This window comes from Struthio camelus, chromosome 3 (assembly GCF_040807025.1).
Source record: "Struthio camelus isolate bStrCam1 chromosome 3, bStrCam1.hap1, whole genome shotgun sequence".
Taxonomy (NCBI): Eukaryota; Metazoa; Chordata; class Aves; order Struthioniformes; family Struthionidae; genus Struthio; species Struthio camelus.
Window position 1 is genome coordinate 40,340,068 of NC_090944.1, and position 18,262 is coordinate 40,358,329.

The 18,262-nt window shown below is 36.5% G+C and overlaps 1 protein-coding gene across 5 annotated transcripts in view; it reads left to right on the forward strand.

The window, feature by feature from the left end:
• Positions 1–18,262, forward strand: part of ADGRB3 (adhesion G protein-coupled receptor B3) — a 461,840-nt gene that overhangs the window by 353,697 nt on the left and 89,881 nt on the right. For all 5 annotated transcript variants that reach the window (XM_009689155.2, XM_068937480.1, XM_068937481.1 and 2 more), the window contains 3 exons: positions 8,015–8,141; positions 9,768–9,871; positions 12,856–12,958. In XM_009689155.2, coding sequence (XP_009687450.2) covers positions 8,015–8,141; positions 9,768–9,871; positions 12,856–12,958 — 334 coding nt within the window. The remainder of the gene's footprint in view (positions 1–8,014; positions 8,142–9,767; positions 9,872–12,855; positions 12,959–18,262) is intronic.

Genomic DNA, 18,262 nt, shown 5'->3' on the forward strand with positions numbered 1-18,262 from the left:
GATCAATCCTCTGAATAATTAGTAGGAGCACCAGCTACTAAGTGGAGCAGGAAGTGGAATGCAGATGCCATTCCGTCTCTTCCTGCAGTGCTTTTCTTCATCTTCTGGCCCAATGAATAGTTCTGTTCATTGCGCACCAGCGTCAACAAAAGGGGTCAAAGTACTTTCCCACCAAAATAAACTCTAGTCTGATGGTCAGTTCGTCTGCTGCAGAACAGCAGTACCCATCATGGAGAGGAGGAAATTGAAACTCATCTCTTCTATATGCCAGCTACAGACATGTTAAATAAAAGGGGAACTTTCCATTGGGCATCTCTGAGATAAACATAGCTTTAAGTTTTGAAAGGAAGCACTTATACAGCTCTGCTCTCTTTTGCACCACGAGTGACATGAGCATCATTTCAGTGCCTGACAACTGAACATGTTTGCTTTTGCAATTCTCATTTTGTGGCTCAACTTTCTTTCTGTGTTACGGTTGGTATATCTAGTGCCTAACTGAAAGCTTCTATAATGAGGACCCCCTACTATTTTAAGTTTTATCTGGCCGTTCAGTCTAGATAACACAGGGACTTGTAACAGTAACAGAAATGGAAGCCCAGGCTCTGTTCTTCCTCTCCTCCATTTTCTTTCACATTTGTTCCCCTCCCTGCTTGTCATAGCGGGCCTTGAAACTTGAAATAATGATATAACTGTTACTGTACTTTATTGCTAATCTTGTCATTTTGAAAGGAATAGTAACGACAGCTACTACCTTGATCCAGGCTTTGACATTCTTAATTTCCAGGATAAACTTCAGAGCCCCTGAGCTCCTAATCTTTTCAAGCCCCTGGCAATATACAATTTACAAGATTCCTTTTTATTAAGAGTCTCTGTGAATAAGAGTACAGTGTGAAAGATTTCATGGGTTGATCATTGAGAAAATGCTGCATTGCAATGTTTCCCTTAGATCACCATAAATCTACACAAATATTTATACAATCTGAACAAACGAATATGAAAGATTGTACCAATTTTGTGAGGAGTGAAAGCTAATAAAAATAATTGCCAAACTATTTATTCTTTTCTACTAATTATCTGATAATGTTATTCTATATAATTAAGCTAGTTGATATTCAGGAATTTTCTTCATATTCAGAATGCCAGTAAACTCAGCACTGCAAACTTTGAGAATGTGTATTTTAACATAGCAAGTGTATATATGACTTTTTGCTTCAAGAAGCCAAATCTGTCCTACAACAACTCAAATGAAGAGCCTTATCTGTAAACATACCCATAGTTAAGCAAGCTTGCAAAATGTAACGTGATCCTTGTGTCTTGGTCATGCATCATTATTAGATATATCTCCTTCTGCTACCAAGAAGCTTAGCAAAACTGTATTGAAATGAAAGACACAGTTTGAGTAAAGAGTAATACTAAACAAATAAAACCTTATCAGGAAGGAAGGAGACAGTAATTCAGTGTAGAATATGTAATATGGTTGACCAGTTTGCTTCAGTTATTATTGTTTTATGAAAATAAGAAATACCCCTCTGTTCCTTCCTCTAGTTTCTAGGTAATCTTGGGATAGAATGAACTGAAAGGGAAGTGTGACCTCTTGGCATTCTGGATGCCCACTGGAAAAGACATAGTTCTCATAAATCCACAGCTGATAACTGCATCCTTTGGTAGCATGTAAAGCCAAGTATTGACAGTAGGAAAGCCCAGTATTGACTTCTGTGCTACTTTTTCTATGAACATCTATAAGGGGCAGATAGAGATGAAACTATGGCAAACAATTATTTTCCCTCAATTTTTATGATGTGTCAGCACTCATCGTCCTAGGCGAGTTTCTCTGTAATCTCTAGAAAAGGAAGAGAGTGCTCTTGCTCAAATGTCCCTTCACTGGGCTCTTTAAATAATAGAAATAGAGTAGAATGACTGTAGTTTGTCTGATGTTATGCAAAAGAATGAATAGATCTTGTGATTCTAATAATGATAGGTCTGTGTTATATCAGTAGTCCAGAGCACCAGTAATCAAGAATTACATAATAGGGGGAAGGAAATTCCTTGTATTTATGTCGTCCCATTTTCTTCATATCATTTCTTTGTAAGATGGGATTCCTTTTACTTCTTGGTACACTGCAATGATAGGAGTACTACATGTTTATAGGAGTACTATAAACATGTTTATAGTTTAAACACACTATGTGCTAGATCACGCCTAAAGTTGCATGAACAGGAAAGTTATGAGAGTAGTAGAATATTCCCCTAATCAAGCATTAATCCTCGCTTCCCTAGCTCCTCTTTAGGTGAATCATTTATAAATAGTAGTAGAAGTGATAAACACAACATTTTTTGGTCTTTCTTAGGAGCTTACTATGGATTGGAGATTATTAGAGACTTAATGTAACAGCTAACATATGCTTGTTACTGCAATGTCTCTGTTATAAGTCCTATTTTTTAAGGTTTAATATCTATTCTATTTTAAATCATATTGGACTAGGTTTCAAGTGCATGTGTGTGTGTGTGTGTGTGTGTGTGTATATATATATATGTATAAATTGGATTCATTTTTGATATGAAGATCAGCAAGAAAATTAATTTTTAAATTAATTAAATTAAAATTCTACTTTTTTTTGCCAAAAAAACCCTGAAATCACAAGTATGTCCATGAGGAAGAACAAATTATTTCAGTTATTTCAGTTATTATTTCAGTTATTATTTCAGTTGGAAAAAAAGCCTTATTATTTAGGAAATTAAACTCCTCACAGTACTGTGGTTGGAGAGCCAATTGCAGGATATACATCACCCAGCTTTTTCTTCTAGTATTTCATAAATTCAGAGATCCTTTTTGGCCATTTGCAGTGTTTTGGACAGGTAGTCATGAGGCAGTTATTTTTGTCCATTTTATTTCTTTTCATTTCCATAATTTCCTACATGAGCTTTTCTAAATAACATAAGAGAAAAAAAATCCCTAAGACATAATATTAATCAAATTGACGATTTCAGGGAAAACAATACTTTGTTAAACTATACTTTTATGTGTGACATTATTATGCAAAGGGTTTGTTTTCTACTTTTTTGTAATGTTAGAAAAAACTATTGTGATAGGCCAGATGTTGCTGTGTACTGGTGGTAGGTGTAAGATTGATCACAGTACAGATTATGCATACTAAGGGCTAGGTCACATCTCAGACATATGGACATGCACAACTGGAAATAGACATAAGGTAGTCCTGCAGTTGAGCCTCCCTATGGCTTCCCTGGGATTTTAGGTCCAGGTGTAAAGAAGGAAGCAGGTGTTAGAAGGACTTTATCTTCACTAATGTGCCAGCAAGCACATCTGAACGGGAACAGTGATGTGCATAATCTGCTATTTGCAAGAGCCATGAGCGTATTTCCTATCTTTTACTAGGCTAAAAAATTCTGATGTCTGCACTTTCCCTGTGCTTGTCATCGTTATATGTCATTCTTTGCTGAGAGTAGAGCTGGAAACTGAAGTGAACAAAAGACATGTATGATAATGCACACACCCAGAAAGTGGGGAGAACTAAGATTACCTAAGGAGCATTAATATTATAATTTCCTAACTTCCAAGTACTCTGCTTTCTACTGTGTTACTTAATTAATACAACTGTGTACATGATAGTTCAAAAGGTTCCTCATCCTACTTAAAACACAGATATCAGTCATGAAATAAATCACTAAAGTAAGTCAACGCGATATGCTTATAGCCTGCATGTTAACTCTTTGTTCATGATGGTCAAAACCCCTGGCAACTATTTGAATCACAAGGTGCCAGTATGGAATAAGCAGCTAACAGTATTGTCCGTAATAATCTTTTTCCTTTTTTCCTATCTCACAGTTTATCATTAAAAAAAATCTGTCATTGGTTAACATTCCTCAAAGTAAATTAATAAGGTAGACAGCACACATTGTGTGGTAGGTCCATTACTAAGTGATTGGTTTTGACAGCAATGTCACACCTGATTTTTGTTCATCACTATGTTAAAGTAGACAAAACAATGCAATTAGTAAGACATGTATATTATTAGTTTTAACAAAATATGTCAATAGTAAATAGTACACTGTGTCATGAGACCAAGAAAATGCTGCAAAGTAAGGGAAATACAGTTGCTAGCATATCAAATGTGACTTGATCATCAGTCTGTATCAGATTGGCAGTTGTGTCTGTGAATGAATCTTTTATTCTGCAAAAATGCTGCTATCCTATAAATGACATTTCCTTTTTAATATCTGAGACAGTTGTGACATTGATTTCAGTAGTGAGCATCACTTATACATCATGCATTATTGCATAGTACATTATTAAACAGTGAAAATTATATTATTTCTGCTATATCATATATGATTAAATTACTGTTCTGTACTTCATTTGGCCATCATGTTTCTTGCACAGTATGTTCCCATTCCTTGATTAGAACTAAAAAGTTTACATTAAATTCAAAAGTAGGCTTGAAAAGACACCCTTTCATTTCTCTGACTCTAAAAAAGCTCTGAGGAGGACACACTCATAGACAAATGTTGGAGCTGGGGATTTGGGGTGCTTATGCCACATTAGCCATAGAACTGTGGGGCCAAATTGCATCCTACTTACATTTCTTTCCCTACGTGTAATAATGCATCAGCTGCAGGATGACACAGGACCTGCAGTGGTGAATCTGTGCTTCTTGGGAATTCCTTTGCTTTTATCATGGGAATCCTGCCAGGTTGATTAAATCATCTGTAGCTCAGTGGAACAGTACAAAATTGCCAATAATGGGCATGAACCTACATATTTATTTGCTACATATTTTCAGTTTGATAATTTTCCTTGCTATAAATGGAACATGTGTTAATAGTACCTGTCACTCCTTCATAGCTTTCTACATAAGAGGAAAGATCCAAAAGAATGATAGGTGCCTTTTGCATATTCCTATGATAACCCCAAACCTTTAGCCACACATTCAAAGCAAATCATACCAAAAAGGAATGAAACTTCTCTATATGGGGTAGATTTTCACTGTCCCAGAAGGGATGTATTATAAGCAGGACAGATCATAGATGAAGGACTTGATATAAAGCATAGCACTGAGATACGCTGAATATAGTACATCCATTTTAACAACACATTTCCATTCCTTACTTGATTTATGTCTAACAGCAAATACTGCTTTTATATCAACTAATTTTAAAATACTGACTAAACTTTAAAAAGCAAACCAAAATGGCCAACATCTCTGAGTAAATAAGTAATTTGCAGTTCTGCAGATATGAGTTTTGTTCAACAAATTGCAGTTGCACTTTTCTTCTGGATGCTGCTCATTATTCCATCTCCTTCATGGACTTAGTGCAACATTCCGCACAGCTTCTGTCAGCTGTCATTCCAACAGTCTGCAAATGTATTTATTAATGAGATTATTTCAAGTGCACTAGTTAGAAAAGAGAGATGGGCCATATTTAATCACTGAATTTTCTACTGTTACATATTCAAATATAGTGGTGCTAGGCAAGAAATAGAAGTGTATCACTGAAAAAATTAACAATGAATTGTATGTGCCCATATTAGCCTAACTCTCCGTCTGCTGATGTCAATGCATGTGTTACTGTTAAGTTCAATGGGAGCACTTTCTTGATTCCAGAGTACTTTTGGAATTTCCACTGTTGTTGGTTTTTTGTTTTTTTATTTTTGGGGGGTTTTTTTGGTTACAAAAGACGTAGTGCATTTGTAGTACTGGCTGTTGTGGAGTTACAATAAACCATTCAACTAATGAGTGGCTTGAATTTTATATTTGACAGAGTAAGCTGAAGAATAGAATGAGCCCCTTTAAACCTGGTAGACTACCCTTAATTTGTACCAAAGTAAATATTATTATAATTATGACAGTTTTGTTTTAATAAAACTGGTCTTTGTGGTTGTCTACCCTTTATAATTAGAACTTGTCTAAGTCTGTTTATTGGACACCATTCTCAAAGCTTTGGTGCTAACTAGGTGCATTGTGTGTACAGTAGTTTTCAGCATAGGTTAAATTCAGTATGTTAGATCTTACTCTCAGGATGAATAATATCATTCTTTTCTTTTAAAATCTGTCAATTTCTCTTAGGCTGTCATTCTTTAACATTTAATCAGCTCAGATAAATGCATTTCATATGGCCTTGGCTATGTGTCACAATAAGATAACAGATCAGATTAGGAAATCTAACAAAATAAATTGGTTAGGTTAGCCAGAAGATAATGTTTCAGAATTCAGAATGTGCAACTATATTTTTCAAAGTAGATGTTCATTTAGTGTGTGGCTTTCTGAAAGACAATTTGTGAAGGAAAGCTAATAGCTTTAGTGGCTTGAAGAATTGGTCATTTCTCTCACTTGTTTCCCTAAGTTGCTGTATTTTGTTTATTACAGGATACTGTTCTGAAGACAATAGCATGTAAGGGTTACATCTGTTGTGTGTTCAAAAGCTAGTGCTGCAAAATGTCGAGCTAGGCTGGGGTGAGCTGCCCTCTGAGAGCCAGCTTGGGATAACAAATTGTCTTTGCATGAGGGCCCTGGCATATAAAATCACTCAGAAATGTGGGTGAGCGAGGCAGAAGAGGTGAAAGAAGGGTGATCACAGTGACTGAAAATTATTATTCCCCCACCTTGTTTCTTCCACCTTTGTTTTTCTTTTTTCAAGTCATTTAGTGACCTGAGGTGAAATTGACATAAATTGACAGCACACATGCTGCTGCTGGTGGCAGAGTCCCTGCAGTAGCTCCCTAGACATGAAAGGAAAGGAAAAAAAGAAAAAAGAAGGGCATTGTTTTTTCTCTAAACATAACATATATAAAGATAATGGATTTGATTAGTTGAAAGTACCTCTTTTTCCTATAGAAATAATTGCCCCCACTGCAGTTCAGATAAAAAGGAGAGATGATTTTTTGTCTCTCCCTTTCCCTGCCGGCACAAAGAAAACGTGGGTTGATACCATTTTTATTGTTCTGCTGGGGTGGGTTTCAGAACTTGCATTAGCATATTGAATGTCTAATTGAATTCGGGGGCTGTGTTAATCATCTTGTTTTGTTTAGGGGCAGTTGGTGAAAAGTGCCAGCAAGCAATCATTTTAGCTTGGGGTTACCGTGGTGCTGCCACCCCAAGAAAAAGAAATCGAGAAGGGGGAGGGAGCTAGGGAAAGGCGAGTTGACTGAGTGATGTCTGGAGGGCGAACTCGTGTGTCTCTTTGGTGATGTTGTGTGCTGCTGTACTGAAATCCACCCCTCCGCTGGAGCTAAGGCAAGAGTTGGAGGGATCTGATGCTGTCGTTTCCAGGGTGAAATTTCCAAGGCTGATCACTAAAAACAACAACCCCCCCAAAAAAAAACCACAGAAAAAATAGCCATCAGAACAGAAGATCCGACATCTCCTGGTCCAACTGGCATAAGCCAGACAAACGTTTGAGAACCATCTGCCTTTAAACTAGCCACACACACACGAAGGGGGAAAAAAAACACCAAAAACAGAAAAACTCTACAACTATCAACCACCAAATTTTTTTTATAAAAGGGCTAGAAACAGAGCCGGTATGAAAAAAAGAAAAAAAAGCCTCCCCCTCTTCCCCCAATGAGTTTTTCGCAGTGCTCTGGTGAGGCTCGGAGGTGGCTGGCAGCGCAGGAGGCGGCTGCTGCCGCGGCTGGCGGGGCTCCGCGCCGCGCCGCGCCGCGCCGCGCTTTCAGCACCGCCGCGCCGGACAGCTCCGCGCCGCGCTTTCAGCACCGCCGCGCCGGACAGCTCCGCGCCGCGCTTTCAGCACCGCCGCGCCGGACAGCTCCGCGCCGCGCCGCGCCGCGCCGCGCCGCGCCGCGCCGTGCCCGCTCCCGCCCGGCTGCGCCGCGGGGCGCCGCCGGAGCCGGTCCTAGCCCACAACAAGTACATCTCCGCTGTCCGGAAACTACCCTGCACTCTCCTCTCGATTAAACTGCGTTTCATCCTCACGGAATTGGCCGTCAGGCGTAATTATCCCGATTTTTTTTTTCTCTCTCTTTCTCTCTTCTTTGCAGGAACGACTCTTTGGGAACCTGGTCCACCCAGGGATGTAAAACTGTGCTTACCGATGCATCCCATACGAAATGCTTATGTGATCGTCTCTCTACCTTCGCCATTTTGGCTCAGCAACCTAGAGAAATAGTAAGTAACAAAGGGGGGGGGTGCAAAAAAACAGATTTAATGCAAAAGGCAGTAGTGTCTGTGTCTGTGTGTGGAGTGGGGGGGCTGGTCAAGCTTTCCTCTCAGTTGTATTTCAGACGTTTCATTGAGGAATTGTTTAATATTCCAGGTAGGCAAATATTGTTAGTCTCCTGGTGTCTACAGTGGCTCAGAGAAATGAATTCCAGATTCTCTGATATAACTAAATTCTAGTGAGTTTTGCATGTTCTGAAATTCTGAATTTTTCAGAGAAAGCCTTCTAATTGTAATGCAAATGTGTTGAAAACTTTTGTATTGAATAGCTATCAACTTAACAAGCTTTTTAAAGGCTGCAAGCCTTTTCAGGGCAATGTATAGGGCTTTATTGTTGCTTCTGGTATGAAAACCCTAGATACTGTAGTTAAACAGATTGCAGATCTGCATTGGATATTTTCAGCACAGATTTTCTATGTAGTCTGTTGACATGATGTAAGAAAAATAATCAAGTTTTCACAAGAAAGAGGGAGCATCAAGTATATAAGCAGATAGTCTCATTATTATTGAACGTAAAAGAGTTAAAAAACAAATATTTGTGAAGTTATCCTGTTAAGACATAATTTCTTCTTCCTGATTTGGGAAGTGTAGCATCAGACTTTTTCAGCAGCAAAGCAGATTAGTTTGGAAGAAAGTGATTGAAATAAAATGTTACTTTCTGCTTAAAAAATCTGGCCAAAAAGTACATTAGTCTTATCTCCTTGGATAACAAAAGCTATCTTGATAAAATGAAATTTGCAATACATCCCTGAGGCTTTAAACGGGAAGAATATCCTTTCAAACTTTTAGGTCTAAATCTTTTCATATGTGTTAGCAAATACCATGTCTGTTTCAGAACATGTATATGTATCCACACAAAGGGAAAATTGTAGCTGATATCTGAGAATAGTAGTTTCTTTTATGACATGGAAAGCTAGCTTGTTTTCAAGGTCAATAATTTATTTTCATTTTTGATTAATACACTGAATACAGATACAATAATTCTAGATTTCCAGGTTCTTTAGGGAAGGCTTATGCTATTGTTGCCATAGATATCTTGCCATTCCTTCTAGATGATCAGAGGCCCAAGAAAATTAAGTGTGTGAGAACAGTGAATTGAAGTCAAAGTTACTAAAAGTCAGAAAGTTTGGTAATTCTGCAAGAAGCATGAATCAAATTCTGGGACAAATTGATTGGTGATCTTTAATATGAAATATTGCTATTTCTCAAGAGAAATATATCTTTTAATATTAACTGGGGAGTACTTTGCTTGTTCTAATGTCATAGTCTCCTGTTACATTGTAATATTACTACTTTCTTTATCTTTCAAAATATTATGCAGGTATTATTAGACACTTTAGAACTCAAAGGCCTCTGGGGATTGTATCAATAATTAAACAGATCTCAGAGATGTGTATGGATCAGTTTTGGAATTAAGTTGATGTCTGCTTTATAGGTAATATTAGTGAAACTATCTGTGATAGAGTGGCTGTTTTAATCATTTCACTTTCATTATTTTATTTTTTTTTATTTTGATGTGGTGATGTAGTTGGTAGAGGTTGGTTTTCCTTCATGGTTATTTGTTGTAACCTACAGATCATGGAATCATCTGGTACACCCTCAGTAACCCTAATAGTAGGCAGTGGTCTTTCATGCTTGGCCTTGATCACCCTAGCCGTTGTCTATGCAGCGCTATGGAGGTATGTAATGGATTTATAAAGTGGAATGTGAATACATAATTATATTTAGTTGAATTAAAAGTTTAAGAGGCTATTAGATGCAGCATTTCTTATTAGGAAAAGAAATTCAAAATATAGTGCATGTTTCGATTGTTAAATCTGTTGATGTGATTGATTAGTTTTCTCTCTTGGCCTACTGGTGACAATATAGCCCACTCTTCTCTTTCCACTCCTCAGTCTGAATGATACTGCTCTTTCAGTGAGGTATACGTTAAAAAAATATGTTTTACAGGATTCTCCTGCAAGTTATTGTTATCCAGTACTTATATCTGGTGTGATGCTTCTGCACTATTCTTGGACTGCTTTTGCTCCATTTACATTATAAATTGAAATATTTATTTGATTAAAATGTTGTGTCAATCAAAGTCCCACAAGTTTCTGATTTAGAGAGGTTCAATCAACTGTGCTTGAGTTTATCCACTTCTACTATAAATTTCAATGAAGACAACAAAGTGAAGTAGTCTCAGATAGTATAGTGGTACATTCCAGCAGTGGACTCTTTTGTCTTTTTCCATAATAAAAGTAAAAGAGAATTTAAGCAAGGATGAAGAAACGTGCAGTGGGAGAAAATAACAATTTTTAGAGTAATGTAAAATTAACAAGTAAAATTTTACTATTAGAATATATTACTAACATAAACAGCCTGATAATTTTACGCCATTCTCTCTTTCCGCTCTTTCTTATGTAGCCACAGAGACTCACAGGTTCAGATATATATTTAATAAATAAAGAATATGTAGTTACATAAGTTACAATGAAAAGAATATAAGAATTACCAGTTCTTGTCTGTCAAAGAAGCTGAGAATTAGAGTATTTCAGAATATATTTCCCATCGTCTGAAGAATTATAGTGTTATTTTTATACTTTCTAATATATTTAGAACTTGAACGGAAAGACTGTCATGCTCAGTAGAAGTGGTCTTCTCCATTTTGGTAACTTGCAATCTGAGAAAAGGATACGTGGGGTATTGTAAAGAACCTAATATGGGTTCTACATCCAGCTAAAGAAAAGATATTTCAGATGAATCTCAATGTTCTGTCAGCAAGATCTTTTAAAAGTAAACTGACCACGGAGTGGCCTATCATTTAACTCATTTAAAATTTGCATTGGACATGTTTCTTGAGAGCACATTGTAAACCATCATCTTGCACAGGGAGAAAATAGGCAATTGGACTTATATATGTGATCCACTGCTTATTTTTATAAATGGGGGGGGGGGGGGGGGGGTAGAGGGGAATCTGGTCATTTTGACCCTGTATGCCTATTTTATGTACTGGAACGCACACATTCAATTTGAATGGCAGGGTCTGTTCATAAGAAGTAATATGATATAGAAGTGATATGAGGAAGAAGGGCTTGTGAGAGCCTTCTTTTGTGGTTTGTGGAACTGCCTCCCCAACTGAAAATACAAAGCTGAAAAATAGATTAAATATCAATCAAATAAACAACCTCCCCTCCCCCTTTTCCTTTCCCTTTCCCTTTTCCTTTCCCTTTCCCTTTCCTTCTCTACCAACCAAGAGTAAAGAAGGGCTAACACTAGTGAACTGGCAGAAAAGCTAAAGTCTTCCTAGGCTAAGTCAATGCAATGAGCTCCTGGTCTTCTGGAGCACTCTATGCACCCAGCTCTTACCCACTAAGATCCTTTACAGATCATGGATGCTCAGTGTCAGGATCTGGCTCAAGTGCATCAATAGTAATGAGTAGGAAAGTAACAGCACACTGACCGTGTAGACACAGTGTGCTGCTTGCAAACACACAGACTAGGCCTTAGTGATATAGATGTATTTTTAGGAAGAATGTAGACTGTAGTATCAGGGTTACTCTGTCTTCATATGTGAAAAATTTAATGTGTATTACTTAATTTCATAGGTGAGCAGAAAGGACTACAATTTATTTTGTGGCCAAAGCTCAGCATCTCTCATGGGTGCTGCACCCTTTGTTATGTCTTCCTCAAAGCGTCAGCCATGAGTGTACAGCTAAGGAGGAGAAAGCAATATTAACTAAGCTCCACTGAGAAATACTTAGTATAGACTGTAGGATACATAAATATATGGCATGGTTTTCAGAAGAACTGGGCATCTTTAACTTTCATTTACTTTAGTGGCCAACATAAATGATCAGCAGCTCTGAAGTTCAGGTCAGTAAGGTACTTGAAACATTGTTCTTTCTCTGTGCTGTAGCATATAAAAGGCTGTATGTAGCAAAATAAGAATATTTGCATCTTATAGGATAAGAGTGTTTTTGCTTTTTAATCCTAAGCATACTTGTAAAATGAATCTGGTAAGCTGGCAAAAGAGAACGTGTGATTCTCACTGCTATAATTTAATAACTTTCTATACAGACATTAGCTATGTCTAGGAAAATGAAGATACCACCTCAAGAGATTATTGCCTTTTCATACAAATTATTTTTCAAATGTGGTCTATCTTCAAGGTTAATGTTATAGTTATCCCAATAATGTGTTTAAGAATGCACTGCTGTGGTATCATAAACCAGCCTGCATCTTAACTGTGCATTGTGGAACAGATCTTCTGTTCATGAAAATCATAGTTCTGCTGAAGTTAGTTATTGTAGCTGGTCATTGCTATCTGTGGGCGTTCACACAGATGAGCAGAGAGCGTTAAAAGTTACTGATATGAACGCATGCAATCCTGTTATTATCAGTGTGATGTCAGAAGAATCTTGCCAGTTTTAAAAAGAAGCATTGATAGAATCTTTGATAAAATATACCAAAATACTAAGAAAGAGTTGCAGAATGTCTATCAAAATATCATAGTTTCTGTGTTTGTAATGTGATTGCTCACTGATACTCTCTTTGAGCACATGAGAGTGCTTACCTTTTAGAATATCTCCAATATTTCTAAGAATTGCATTAAAGCTTTGAAAGATTTACTACATGCTTTCCTTTCAGAAAAATTTCACCTTTTATTTGTTTATTTGATCAGGTACATCAGATCTGAGAGGTCAATAATTCTAATCAATTTCTGCCTGTCTATTATCTCATCAAATATCCTTATTCTGGTTGGACAAACTCAGACGCATAATAAGGTATGATGGATTATATCAAATTGCATTTAAATACTGATATCTTTGTTTTATTTGTGTCTATTTGAAAATAATTATGTACATTTAGTCCTATACTCGTAGGGCTTTGCACTTTTGGTAAAATATTAACAGGCAAAGGAAAATATTTAACATCCTTCCTAATCATTTTTCCCTCTCCAAAAATCCCTTTCGCTATTGTTCCCCTTGGATAAGCAGTGCTCTCTGTGGTAGACTTGTATGTTTTATAACTAAATTTCAAAGCAAAAAAGTTCAAAGACTTGAAACATCAAAAGCAGAAATTCTGGTTCATTATAATAGTTGTAATAGGATTGTGCTACAGTGTTTTTGTCTTTTTATTAACACACTGGTACTCGAAAGGCAAGTAGAAATTACTTAGAAGTTAGAGTGCTACTCTTGAAAAGGTACACATACAGACATCATAATAAGGCTGGCTGAATTCCGTACAGCTGTAGAACTGCTAAATCTCTGACTAAGCTGGGTACATGAAAGTAATAACCGTGCGTACTTTACTTAGTGATATATTGCTGATTTCTCAGTAATCTGTTCAGAGACTCGTTCTGAAAACAGTTGTCGTTTATCCCTTTCCAGTTGCCCATGCCAGGCAACTTTTAGAAGTGGCAATAAGTAGTTGTTTAAAATTAACTATAGCTACATAATAGCTTAGAATAGAAAATAGAACATAATTGGTAAATAGGGCTGCATATGATAGAATGCTGTTAAGTTTTGGAGTGAGCAAATATCACTGAAGTAATTCCTTATCCATTGTGTTAAACAGTGGGAATGTACTGCTCATGTTAATTTTTTCAGTATTGAACATAATAAGTGCATCATTCTGCTATAAGATTACTAGTATTTCTATAATAAATTATTTATTCTTTTCAAATGAGTGCTTAGAAATTTAGCTACCAGAAGTCTCATGAATTCAATGGGAGTCACATATTTTCTAATTTGAAAAACATATCCAAAACACACATCATCATTGCCAACACGTAATTTTAAAAAATTATTAAAAATAAGATATTTCTTGATATTATTTAAAATTTTTGAAGTGTATAAAGGGGCAAATGTATACAATACAGATTTGCACAAGGAACACATATGACTCTCACAGACTTTATCAAGACTTATGCAACTGAAAATTCAGGGGAAAAAAGTCAGAAATATACAGGCAATTTCAGAGTGCCAGTAAGTGAGGAAGTCAGAAGAGGGGTTAAGCCTCCCTGGAATTTTGGCACGAACATGCATAGTCATATGCACTATTTTATTATACATTTCAAGGAGAAATATCCTTCAGCTGCTGAAAATTACTGTGTGTACTGCCACTGCAGAAGCCTGTTCAGATTCCACAGCTCAAAAGAGTATGAAGGAGAGCAGACTAAGGAAAAACCTCAACTGTAGAATCAGGGTTTCAGGGCATCAGAAAGCCTGTATTTGATAACATGCTCCCTGGCGATGTTGGCAGTCTTACTCCAGTGCTTGATTCTGGGAACTCTGAGCTAAGATACTCTCTCAGTCCAGTCTATCTTTATGAATCCTAATCTGCCTGAGCTCCCTCATTTCTGCTTTCTGAACTCCTGAAAATGCAGAGATATTATACTGAGTTCTTTCGGAGAACCTAAGTTCTTAAGTAAGTTCAGAGGAAGTAGTTAACAAAAGCACATCACAAAGTTTACATTTTGAATATGGCCAGAAAAAAGGGCTCTAAAATACCACTTTTTACTACACTTGTCTTCTTTTTGAGTCCACGTCTTGCTTTTGATACGTGTACCACCAGGGAGCTGCTAGCCAGGGAGTGCCTCTAATGGATCAAAGGCAGAATACATTTTTTGTAACAAGGAAGATATTGGTTGTTACAAAGCAAAAGTCTTTTTATTGCTATGTCCACTAACGCATGAATATTTTCTGGCTCCAAGAGAGTAACCTGTGAGCGCACTCTCAAAAAAATGGCCAGCTAAAGCAATTTGACTAAGCAAATGCTTGGTCAAATTAAATCAGTGATACCTAGCTATGATCTTACATATGTTTCTGAGTAGGGATGCATTTTGACATCAGTTGTGTTTGAACTGAAGTTCTGAATTCAAAGTTCATATATGACCAGAAGAAGTTAGTGCTTGACTTTGAGTCTGTAGATATAGATGACAATAGTGACATCTGTAGGATTTTTTTTTTTCATTTTGCTGAGTTGGAAAATTATATCTGGAAATGGGAGTCTTAGAAGGAAGATCTGTACTTGTAATTATGGTTAAGAAAAAAACATTTTAAATTTTTTTCTGAGTTTGTATTATTTACTAGAAAACAAAACAGTTTGTGTTTTTTGAGTCTGTTTGAAAGTTTTGGGACAAATCTGGATGAATATTTTATCAAGAACAATGCTTTATTCAAGTCAGCAGAAATTATTTTCTGAATGAAGACTGAGGAGTTGTTTTATGGCAAAAAGGCCAGTTCTGTTTTTTTAAAATGTCAGAGAAAATTAGGGAGATATGATATGCCAAATTTGAGTGTTTATTTATTCTGTTCTATTCTCATTCTTGTGCCCATACTGTTCTGATAGTACTTGGGCACCTGGCTGGTGTCCATATGATACTGCTGATGATATTTGCAAAGTTGAAGAATGTTCCTTTTCTCATGTTTTGGTTTGACACTGCTTTTTAGTTTAAATTTTCCCAGGTCTATATATGTGTATATTCCATTTGAGAATGGAGTACTTGTAATCTGGTCAAAGCTGAATTCCAGTTTAAACTTGAGCTGTGTGTAAATTAAGTATAATGAAGATGTGCTTATAACAGAAAGCACATTGTCACTCTGTTTGCAGTTTGTGTTTTCCTCTGTCTGCATTGAACACCAACCACTTTTATTCATTTCAAAGCTATTCCATCTCCAGGAAATTTCTGTAGTTCGTTTTTGTGCACTCACTGATATCTATGACAAAGGAAAAAGTATTGACTCGCTTGGTCTGGATAAGTGTGGGTTTTTGTGTTCTGTTTTAAGTACATCATAGCTACTTAGCATGTTAGATCTAGCCTTACTCTTTTAAGGCTGAGTGTGTCCTTGATGTTTTTACAAAAGCTTCTTTTGTGTATGAAGAACTAGTGAAGACTAAGTGAGTCTGAATGCTGCATTCTCTTTGGCTTAAGTAGCCAAACATGTTATGCATTTTACTGAAGGATAGAGCTGAGAAATGTTCTGCTGTTTTCAGCATGCTTTCCAAAACTTGTCCAAAGGCAGAACTTTATTAATGTCTTCTTAAAGCATCAAAGTATATGAAAGATTTCTGTTCTGTTAGATCCTATTTTGAAATACCGGTCATTGAAAGCTGATTGTACCAGAATATTAGGAGATTAAATATGCATCTTGTTTAAATATAATCAGTGTTGTACTAGGTATGAGAAGCATATTAATGTACTTTAGTATTTCTTTCTGCTTCTTGGTTTCTTTACTTAAGTATAACTTGTTCTGTGTTAGATGTTAGCCATGTAATTTTATTTAAATTTGAGGAGACCTGTAATGCTATTCTTACATTAGAGATAGTCCTTGTACAGCCAAATTAAGTTGTAATGTTGAAATTAAGTCTCCTGAAAAAAGGAAGGATATCACTTTTCATGTGTAACCTAACTGCTTAAATAACTGTTATTTCTCAAATACTACAAGGTGTCCCTAGCATCTACACAAGCTATTTTTACTTTGAAGGGACTGTCGGTTTTATTTGGGGAAATATCTATCAGTGATTTGTAGGCCTCTTAGTGATGTAACTCTTTCTATATTATCTATTTCCTAATGTTCTTCTTGCCATCAAGAAAAATGGTTGTATTTCTTCTATATGTGGACTTCTGACACTCAAACTATAAATCTTGATCATGCCTCTGTTCCGATTTAATGAATAGACTCTCTATTGCCAATAAGTTACTGATTAACATTATGTGGAGTTTTTTCATAAATTCTCTTTCCTTTCACATACATTCAGAAAATATCTTGTTTTGTTCACAGTTATACTATAAATAAAAACACATTAGCAGTATGATGTAAACAATTCTTGTTTACCTATTTTCCATGTGAAGAAAGCAAAGCTGAAATCAATTTAAAATAAACAATAGAATGTATTATACAGATGGGAAAAAGTTAATTATTTTCTATATTATCTATTGCTGCCTGTATTTAGGAGTTAGTTGCTGGAGTTTGGGTTGCTTGTGAAAAACAGGCATATTTTTAGAAATTTCATGAGCCCTTGTACATTTTTTTAGCCCTAGTGAGATTTATGTGTGCCTACCAAGGAAAGACAAGGGAAGATGTTAGAGCATATGGTAAGATATAACAACGACCTTGATATTCTGTGTCATCCCTGTTGAAATTTCAACATCCAGTCTATTATGCTTAGTATTACATTTTGAAAGTAATCTCTTAAACCATTCCTGAAAAGTTATGAGTAGAGCAGGAATTTTGAATCTGCTCCCTTTGATTATTTAAAGCACATAACGTAAGTAATTGCTGGTTTTGATAAAATTATTGTAAACGAGCAAAAAAAACATAGAATTTTGAATATAATAAGATTAGAATTTTCATTAAATAAGTTGACTAGACAAAAGTAAGCCTGTTGTATTTTTTCTTTTTGATAAAGGTTTTAGGCTGAAAGAAGCAAATAAGAGTGGAAAAGAGTTGAAAAGCCACAGTTTCACATTCCCATAGCACTGTGAAGCAGCTGACTGTGTAATTAGGGCTGCCTCAGGTTCTGAGAAAAGATGGGTGAAGGGCTGCCCTGAGAACCCTGAAAACGTTCAGGTGGTATTAATGCTGCTTCTAACCATCTCGTCTCTTGCCCCATATCTGCCACTGCCGTACAGATGCAGGCATTGTGGCAATACATCTCCTAGGAGACAGCAGGGGAGACCTTAAGAGCAGGTGCAATGAACAGAGAAATGATGCTAACACAGCATTAAGGTTGTGTTAGAAAATCAATAAGAAAGTAGGGAATTTAGTGTCCCAAGCAGTAGCATTCCATAATTCAGATCTTGCCCTGAGAACTTCAGGGGAATACCACCCACTTAAATGCCTGAAGCCTGATCGAATATGTCCTCCTGCTTTTGCCTGTACCCAGCTGCCAAATTAACACATTCTCCACTGCTGTTCAACTCTTTCCTTGTGTGCAACAACTTTTTGGATGGCTGATTCAAAAAGTCACTGATAGGCATCAGCTATCACAGAAACCTACCAATAAGTAGGTTAGCAGATAGAGTTCACTGTGCCGCACACCTCTGACAGCAGATAGAGTTCACTGTGCCGCACACCTCTGAC